The sequence below is a fragment of the Haliotis rufescens genome, unplaced genomic scaffold (assembly GCF_023055435.1).
Source record: "Haliotis rufescens isolate VD_foot unplaced genomic scaffold, xgHalRufe1.0.p SCAF_6, whole genome shotgun sequence".
Taxonomy (NCBI): Eukaryota; Metazoa; Mollusca; class Gastropoda; order Lepetellida; family Haliotidae; genus Haliotis; species Haliotis rufescens.
Genome location: NW_025964334.1, coordinates 8,975,229 through 8,985,795, shown reverse-complemented (window position 1 = coordinate 8,985,795; position 10,567 = coordinate 8,975,229). Strand labels below are relative to the sequence as shown.

At 41.6% G+C, this 10,567-nt stretch overlaps 1 protein-coding gene across 1 annotated transcript in view; it reads right to left on the bottom strand.

The window, feature by feature from the left end:
• Window positions 1–5,020: 5,020 nt before the first annotated feature.
• The window catches only part of LOC124143940, a 48,084-nt gene continuing 42,537 nt past the window's right edge, over window positions 5,021–10,567 (bottom strand). The window contains exon 6 of the mRNA XM_046513099.2: window positions 5,021–8,947. Coding sequence (XP_046369055.2) covers window positions 8,697–8,947 — 251 coding nt within the window. The 3' untranslated portion in view covers window positions 5,021–8,696. The remainder of the gene's footprint in view (window positions 8,948–10,567) is intronic.

Below are 10,567 nucleotides of genomic sequence, written 5' to 3'. Positions count from 1 at the left end.
ATGTCTCCCTGCAGTGTTGACTTACAGGCCTCCTCTATAGATCGCCAGTAGGATGTCTCCTTGCAGTGTTGCCTTACAGATCTTGTCTATAGATCGCCAGTAGGATGTTTCCTTGCAGTGTTGCCTTACAGGTCTCCTCTATAGATCGCCAGTAGGATGTCTCCTTGCAGTGTTGCCTTACAGGTCTCCTCTATAGATCGCCAGTAGGATGTCTCCTTGCAGTGTTGACTTACAGGTCTTGTCTATAGATCGCCAGTAGGATGTCTTCCTGCAGTGTTGACTTACAGGTCTCCTCTATTGATCGCCAGTAGGATGTCTCCTTGCAGTGTTGCCTTACAGGTCTCCTCTATAGATCGCCAGTAGGATGTCTCCTTGCAGTGTTGCCTTACAGGTCTCCTCTATTGATCGCCAGTAGGATGTCTCCTTGCAGTGTTGCCTTACAGGTCTCCTCTATAGATCGCCAGTAGGATGTCTCCTTGCAGTGTTGCCTTACAGGTCTCCTCTATAGATCGCCAGTAGGATGTCTCCTTGCAGTGTTGCCTTACAGGTCTTGTCTATAGATCGCCAGTAGGATGTCTCCCTGCAGTGTTGACTTACAGGTCTCCTCTATAGATCGCCAGTAGGATGTCTCCTTGCAGTGTTGCCTTACAGATCTTGTCTATAGATCGCCAGTAGGATGTTTCCTTGCAGTGTTGCCTTACAGGTCTCCTCTATAGATCGCCAGTAGGATGTCTCCTTGCAGTGTTGCCTTACAGGTCTCCTCTATAGATCGCCAGTAGGATGTCTCCTTGCAGTGTTGACTTACAGGTCTTGTCTATAGATCGCCAGTAGGATGTCTTCCTGCAGTGTTGACTTACAGGTCTCCTCTATTGATCGCCAGTAGGATGTATCGTTGCAGTGTTCTCTTACATGTCTCCTCTATAGATCGCCAGTAGGATGTCTCCTTGCAGTGTTGCCTTACAGGTCTCCTCTATAGATCGCCAGTAGGATGTCTCCTTGCAGTGTTGCCTTACAGGTCTCCTCTATAGATCGCCAGTAGGATGTCTCCTTGCAGTGTTGCCTTACAGGTCTCCTCTATAGATCGCCAGTAGGATGTCTCCTTGCAGTGTTGACTTACAGGTATCCTCTATAGATCGCCAGTAGGATGTCTCCCTGCAGTGTTGCCTTACAGGTCTCCTCTATAGATCGCCAGTAGGATGTCTCCTTGCAGTGTTGCCTTACAGGTCTCCTCTATAGATCGCCAGTAGGATGTCTCCTTGCAGTGTTGCCTTACAGGTCTTGTCTATAGATCGCCAGCAGGATGTCTCCCTGCAGTGTTGACTTAGAGGTCTCCTCTACAGATCGCCAGTAGGATGTCTGCTTGCAGTGTTGACTTACAGGTCTCCTCTATTGATCGCCAGTAGGATGTATCGTTGCAGTGTTCTCTTACATGTCTCCTCTATAGATCGCCAGTAGGATGTCTCCTTGCAGTGTTGCCTTACAGGTCTCCTCTATAGATCGCCAGTAGGATGTCTCCTTGCAGTGTTGCCTTACAGGTCTCCTCTATAGATCGCCAGTAGGATGTCTCCTTGCAGTGTTGCCTTACAGGTCTCCTCTATAGATCGCCAGTAGGATGTCTCCTTGCAGTGTTGACTTACAGGTATCCTCTATAGATCGCCAGTAGGATGTCTCCCTGCAGTGTTGCCTTACAGGTCTCCTCTATAGATCGCCGGTAGGATGTCTCCTTGCAGTGTTGCCTTACAGGTCTCCTCTATAGAACGCCAGTAGGATGTCTCCTTGCAGTGTTGCCTTACAGGTCTTGTCTATAGATCGCCAGTAGGATGTCTCCTTGCAGTGTTGTTGATTTAAACGTGTATCCTCCATAATGCAAGTTACTGTGTCTATAGGTGTTCCCTGTGAAGCTGATCTGAAGTTGCGCCGTAATCACATTGGCGTGGACTCCCTAACAATGTCCTAATCTGTTATAACTACACTTACAATAAATTTGTAATAATACTTACACAAATTAAAACTTCATCTCACTTTGATCTCAAAACTCTGTTTATTTTTTTCTTTTATAATTCTTAATACTCTGTCTATCTTGAAGAAAAAGGCCGACGCGGCCAAAAGTTTATTCGGTACACATTGCTTTATTAATCTCTTCTAAACCCTTCACATTTTCAACCGTTGGGTCCTGGGCAGTGCTGCGCGAAACTTGACTTTTCGAATGTCAGTTCTGAACATGGTAACATTACAATTTCGCCATTGCATAGTTCGGTCCTGCTACAAAGGTTCTCAACACATCGGCCATGAACCATGATATTGCTTGCCCAGGTAATAACAATTAGCCTTTATGTAAAGTGTTTTCGCATTGTCAGTAACTGGCAAGAGTTCCACCTAATTTAATTAACACGTTATGTCACTCGAATGAGACATTAACTTATTTTTTCAGATACGTATTTCGTCACTTAATGATTTAACTTATAAAAACATGGTCATACATTTTATCGTATTTATACATGATGTTCCTCTAATTACATGGTCAGATGATATTATCATTCAGACAGACTCAAATGAGTAGATGTGTATCGTATTCATACACAGTTAACGTATAATCAGGCAATAATTAGATGTAAGAATTATCGTAATTGGTTGAAAACTTTAATCCCAGAATAGATAATGCATTCATGAGTCGGATATATGCCATAGTCTTAACTCAATATCAGAATGTTGAGATCTGGTTGGATAAAATACCATGTTTCAAGTCTCTGAGGGAAAAGAATTCTGAGTGGGAGAATAAATCCTTATACCCCGCCGCGAAGGAAACAGTGTGCACGTGTAGTTCTGAGTGGACGAATACACCCCTTATACCCCGCCACGAAGAAAACAGGGTGCACTTGTAGTTCTGAGTGTAAGAATACACCAGTTATACCCCGCCACGAAGAAAACAGGCAGCACATTTCTGGGCGGAGAATAGATCCATTATACCACGCCGCGAAAAAAACAGGGTGCACATGGTTTTCTGAGCGGGACATTAAATCCCTTATACCCCGCCACAAATAAAACAGACTATACAAGGATTTCTGAGCGCGAGAAAAAATCCCTAAATCCCCGCTTCGAAGCAAAAAGCTGCACGTTAAAATAAAATCTCACGAGGGCCGCATAAAACCACATTATCCCTCGTGTTACTGATACAACTTCTCCCGCGTCACGTCGCGTAATCCGAGCACCTTCCGAGTCAGCCTGATCGGCCGAGGAATGACATGTCAGCATGTCTTTGCTAAGCACAGTGAAATTCCCACGTAACGCCATGTGCGTATAATGTCATGCTCACACATTACGCTCATTACAGATCGGCCTGTCTCAAATACGCCATTTTAATCAATCATATATCTCGTCTACAACCTTCACTGTCACTTGAAACACTGGGAACCGGCCGAATGGCCCTCTACTCCCACGTAGAGGTAATGTAGTTGACTCAAACCCATGTTACTGGTTTACCGTCTCTTTGATATACATTTCTTTAAGTGTTAGCAGGATGGAACATACTACACACAGAGCCGTGGAATGTTTGCGTTTGGGTCGCGTATTTTTTGCACCGTCCATTTGAGTGAGTGAGTGAGTTGGGTTTAGCGCCGCTTTTAACAGTATTCCAGTTATATCGCGGCGTGTCAGCTTAATGTGGGAGGAAAGCCCGAAGTGATGCAGGTCTCAGATGTTTACCACTTCGGTGAAACCCACAAGCACGGGTATGGTGCTGACAAACCTAGAAACATAATCGGGGCGAACCTGGATTCGAACCCACAATCATAGGTTCCTGGCGTGCCCAAGGGACGCAACTCTGCACAGCGAATCGCGGCGCCTTAGACGACTGGGCCACCCATTCACCCCCCCCCCCCCCCCACACACACACACACACACACACTAACACACACACCCCCCCCCCCACACACACACACACACCCCATCAAATGATACATTAAGTATTAAAAAATGAAATGGTGTTGCAATCCTATTAGTTGAGAAATGTTGCTGAATGGAATTGGATCCCGAAAATTATTTCTGGGCGTATGAGGTGGTGTGGTGTGTGTGTGTGGCTGCTTGTACTAGTCCGGACTGATGCCGATTTATAGTGCTAGCTCAATGAGATACCATGCAGCAGTTTAACATGAATACCCGACTCAGACACAGTATACTGACTCCGAGCCGACCAGTCCTTGTTTTAGACCCTTAATGTCGAGCGCCAGACAGGGTAACAACAAGTACCATCTTTTAACGTCTTTTGGTATGACGCGGCCGGGGATCGAACCCCGGACCTTCCGCTCTCCGGGCGGACTCTGGCCGTATGAATATTTTTTGGATGAATGTGTTTTTTCCTCAATCATAAATATTGAGGTAGCCTATTGGTTAAAGCGTTCGCTCGTCAAGCCGAAGGCCCGGGCTCGATTACTCACATGGGTAAAACGTGTGAAACCAATTGCTAGTGTCCCCCGCCGTGATATTGCTGCAATATTGATAAAAGAGGCATAAAGACCCACTCATCCTAGCGTCAGATGTTTCATTGTACAAGGAATTTCCAATCTCTCCAGGACAACATTCACTCTCCAACTACAATAGCGGTACTGTATGTATTGCATGTGACATTGATTTATATATTATATATCGGAGGGGCGGTCGGGTAGCCTAGTGGTTAAAACGTTCGCTCGTCACGCCGAAGACCCGGGTTCGATTCCCGACATGGGTACAATGTGTGAAGCCAATTTTTGGTGTCCCACGCCGTCATATTGCTGGAATATTGCTAAAAGCGGCGTAAAACCATACTCACTCACTCACTTGTATCTCGGATTAGGCCAGTTGTCTCTGTGATGCGATACATTTACGATATTGATTCGTTAGCATTTTGTTGTGAATTATTGGTATAAGTATAAGAATAAGATCTGATCATCGGAACTTCAGATTAATGTTCTTCATAAGACGATTATTGCATTAATGAAGTTCATCATAGGCTAAGATTTTTTATGACAAAAACAATAACCCTGTGTAACAAAACATATATTTATTTATTTCTCTATCTCGGCTATACACAGACACCATTCAATAAAAACATCAACAAAATATACATCGACATACATTCCAAGACACGAAGACTTTCAAGGAGCAAAGAGTTTTTCATGTTTCGTCAGTTTAAGGCTTCTTTATGTGTACGATAAAACATTAATAATAAGAATTTATGAATTAAAAACGACAAGAAACACGTCCACAATCAAAATAAATCTCCATTATACGATTCCGACTATATCATGGGCATGTGTTTTTGAAACACTATCAGAAAGTGATGATACCAGGTGTTCACGAAAAGGTAAGCGTATCCTGCCCCACCCACAGTACCCATCACAAACACATGCAAAGGCAAGTATTTTTTTTCATTAAAAAAACGGGAACATGTGGTACAAGAAAAATAGGGAACTGCATCGGACATGATTTCTGTTACTGATTCGTTAAAATAGGGAAATTTCCTCCAACTGTCTACCTTAATTTGTTTTACAACTTTGCTGAATGTTGCAACCCCGATCAAACAACTTTTGACGCTCTTTGAAATCTTCGTAGAGAGAGCTGCCCAACTCGAGTACCAAATACGTACACAACATTTGGCACAAGTCCAAAAAGATATTTTGAGTTCTTCAAAAAATACATGGTATATGTATTCAAATCAAACGTATATGAATTGTTTCGAAACCAAAATATCAGAAAGGTTTCCCGAGTAAGAAACTAGAAACTACGTATATAACTAGTTTACCTAGTCCCTTGGAGTTGGTTATAACCATATTACACTGTTTGTAAATCATCGAAACATGATTCGGTAAGAGGCAAGTGTATGAGGAAATTCAATATATTATCGTCGAGAACCAGTGGACACACAGAAAGGGAACCAGAAAGTTGCAAAAGCTTTTGTTCTCAGCCATGCAAGACGTGTCCGCTTTTCTATCGCTCTTGGAAAAAACATCTGAGATGTTTTCGTCCACTACCACTGAAGACAAACGTGCATAGATCGCGACCGAGACGCGACCATTTCGCGCCTTGGTCGCGTTCGAAGTGATGCTTGCTATTAACCTATGTATAGCCATGAAGGCCTTCATCTCCCACTTTCACACACGTGTACGTATCCCTGCTATAACAAACATCTCACAACCGCAGACTAGATCAACACGTTATGATTGAACATTGACATCGAACTCCATCATACAATAATGCAAGTGACCAAGAAATAATATTTTTGTGATACTTTTCTTCAAAATTTAAAGCATGCTGTTCAAATAAATTACAGCTCCGTATAAGCCGGCAAAAGATACAGAAAACAAACAGTAACCTGAAATGAGTTTGCAATTGACAATGATAAATATCAACATTTAACAACATAGAAGGTAAGTTACAGGTATGTACATTAACAAACAAAATGAAACTGACATCAAGACAAAGAACCTGATATGCACACACGAAAATAAACTCTTCATGATTATGTCATCGGCAAGAATATTTCTTGAACAAGTTAAAGCTTCAACAAGAGGACGCATAATTTGTGATAATTTCAAGATACATATAACTACAGTTACAGATTGACTTGTTTCACCTCTCCTGTTTTCATAGGAATAGTTTTCATAAGTCACATTTAGACCTTTTCAACACCGTAATGAATTATAATTGCTCTATTTCGTGCCATAATCTGATTGATATCTGGCTGTTTAAAAAAAAAAAAATATATTTACTACCAATGATGAAAACAAAAGTTCCAGATTTTAATTCTTATCCCATATTTCGTCACCAAAGAATCAACGAAGGTGTTAATCTAAGAGACCCGAAGGGCTTAGGTACAGCCAATATCCAACCAAACGAAGCAAATGTGTTTTTGTTTACATAGTGTCAATACAAATATTTATAAATAAATAATAAGCATCCGTATACTTGCGCCACAATGCACTACTAAACAAGTACTAAAAGGCACTGAATAGATGTTTTCCGACAATAAAACACATGTGATTCATCAAAACCCAGTTTACACATCTAAAGGCAGTGATGCTTTTAAGTTTTGTGTCTTATAGTATAATTGATGACATGTTCTTCCATACTTACATTTTCGCTATCGTCCCATGTGGATGAATGTGCAGTTCCTTACAGTCTCATCTAAATACATGATAACAATACGTGTTCCAATATTGTCGGAGTGGATTGGTTGGTGGCTTGGTATGGGGAGTTATGGTGGTGTTGGTGGAATCAATTAAGGCTTTTAGTGGGTTCCAATCCAAAATGATGATTCTGGTTTGGTCAGCACCACATCAACTTCACCTTAGGCTTCCCTTCCACTGAGCTTATAACACGCTGTTTCTATACACTAAAACCTTATCCCAATGTATATGTACACGTGCACATGTGTCATATGTAAAGTGATGTATTCAGCAAATGGGTTGAATTCCAAGAGGCAGATGCATGTTAAATGATCGGAACTACACAGAACGAAAAACCATATTTGCAACACAAATAAAAATTCAAGTGACAGAAATACTTGTATTGTAATCTTGCAAAACTCCAGTGTAAAATCCATTATACAACAAAAACCTTTGCAACTCGAAACTCGAAATTGTATACCTCAAGCGGAATCCATAGATCTCCTTTTGTCTCGAACTACGGGTTACTCGATATGGTCCCAGGGAATTTAAGTTTACAAGGCTTCAATGTAAGATGTAAGCGATTCCAAGGTTTTCTTCGCCACCTTTAGCCGAAATAAAAAGCAATGGTATACACGTTCAAGTTAAGTCAAGGCTACATATACATGAAGTCGCATAGTTTTGGTCACAATTTTGTATACGTCAATTCTCATGAATGTTGGTGACAATTATTGTGATCACCATGGAGATAAAACAAATCATGGTTTAATGATATTATGTAAGAGAAGGCAACGAAGTAATGAAATATATTGAACGCTTAATGGCTCATGTCTGCAATATTTCAGCCATATTGAGACATTGAACGCTCTATGATGCATGATGCTTGGCTGGTAAAGAATGGTTGATGATTGGCTGGTTAAGAATGGTTGAAATAACAGTGCAAATGTTCCACAAAACGAAAGCAAATGTTGAACTCAAATCTTAAGATAATCAATATTAATACGGTGACATTCCTCGACAGAAACACACCAACTCACGTGGCCCCGACATAACGGCAACCCAGCATGCCGTGGCCTTAATGGCATACAGTTAACTCTCGATAATCCGGAACCTCTTGATCTGGAAAGTCCACCATCAATTGGTTACTCCTTGGAATACGCACAAGTTTAAAAAGTGAAACTATCCGTACACAGATAAGGAAATGTGTTTACAGATTCGTTAATGTGGAAAACTTATTGGGAAGGCTAGCGTCCGGATTAATGAGGTTTCATTTTACATATTCAAAGGAACCAAACTAAATCAAAACTTAATCGCATCGCTGTATACTTACAATGATGGCATAAGGTGTTTGGGATGACAAAAACATTGGAGCGGGAGCCTACAATTGTGATGCAATGCTTTGGAGATCGTGAATATGTAAATTATTCGAATATAATACTCTCAACAATCTCACAACATCTCTTCATATTACCCCTCGTCCCAAGAGCAAATACTCTGTTTAAACCCATAAAGTTCACACATGACGTAACAGATGGCAAATCCAATGACATGATGAGGTTAGCTGGCTTCTTCAGCATCATCAGATTGTTTGGATATCATGGGCTGTCTCTCTTCCTCGATCGGGGTTAATTTGTCATCAAATTTGTTCATGACGTCATTAGACAAGGATTTGGCCCCCATTTGCCCGTTAGCGTTCTTGGAAGCTTCCTCATCCCTGATGAGGCGGTCGTGTGGTGTAGCAGAGTCGGCCTCTTCATCTGTAGTTTCATCCATGTACTTGATCTTGTCAATTCCGTTCACATGCTTATCTGAAATTGAAAGAAATCTGTGAGTGAGTGAGTGAGTTCGGTTGCTGTTCAGTTATATCACGACGTGTCAGCTTAATGTTGGAGGAAAGCCTGAAGTGGTGCAAGTCTTCGACGTTTATCACTTTATTTAAATCGAGCTGTATCCATATGGTGCTGACAAACGCCAAACCATAATCTAGGTCAATATGGGATTCGAACCATCATAGGTTTCAATCACGTCCAAGGGAGACAACAAAAAAGTCCCGGCCCTTCGGGCAGGGTCATCCGTGTCCCAATTGTATAAGGATGTTGAATTTGATATCGTACTGACAATACCCGCTGTTGGTGTTTATCAATAACGTCGTCATCAAGATGTATTGCCCAGAATGGGGAATATTTTGTACGTAAACTTCTACAGAACACGATACACACTGAATATGTGTGCGTTTTGTTTAAGTGAGTGGCTGAGTTTGAGTCATGTCACTTTGAACAGTATTTCTGTTATATCGCGGCATGTCACCTTAACGTGAATACACCCAACATAAGTATAGTGCTCACAAATATCACAGACCTAATCGGGATGACTTCTGTTTAGGATAAAAATAGGATAACGCCTTGTCCACATGACCAAAAACAGAGTGACCCCTTCATCACGCTGACAAGGTAAGGATGTCATCTGTGGGATGATTCCACAACCTGCTGCATACTGCACCGTCAACAGAAGGCACGTTCTGAGTATAGGAGGGTATCTGAGACTTGTTTTGCTCAGATTTGATTTGAATCTGATCAGCCCTACGTTTGGCGCCAATGGTGAGGCCATACTATTTCTGCGTCCTGTGACGGGATTCGAAACACGGATATTCTGATCATAGGTCGTACGCCATGTCAACATGACCAAAGAGGTTAACTCAAGCTTACAAGGCACGGAAGACATCTGTGGGATGACGCCACAAACTGTTACGGATACATAAGTGCATGCTTAAAAAGAGATCTATAGTATCATGGATCATGACAGGATTGAAAAAGGAGCGTAACTCGTCACAGATCGATCATGCATTCAGGTCATCTGACTTAACCGGAACTAGATTTATCAGTCTTGTGGCTATCACAATACACAAAATAAATTGGCAGCAGCGGTGTCCGTTATAGTTACAACACACCAAGACGAGTTGTTGGGGCAGTAAGAGCGCGGTGTGGCTTGGCATTTGATTGACAGACTAAAGGATCGAGGGGCGGAGCCCCGAGGTGATCCTTTTGTCTGTCAATCAAATGCCAAGCCAATCCGTGCTCTTACTGCCCAAACAACGAGTAGGTGGGTGTGTTGTAAATGACTTGTAGCACGGGTTGCGACGGTCATTCCAAAATTGCTCGAGTTTGTGTAAAATTTAGTGACGTATAATATAATATAAATATGACGTCACATGCTTTCTGCCGTCGAACCGTTTTTAACTTTTAATCTAATTGTTAAATCAAGTGTAAACTTTGGAATTTTCAACGGCACATTAGAAATGTCAACTATTAATTTTCCGAATTTAGCAAAATGCGTTTTGTGTCCACTTGTTTTTATGTTTGACAGTTACATTGTAATCTTTAAAGTAAGTTATTAACATTTCTATTGTTTTTTGTTGTTTATTTACGTTA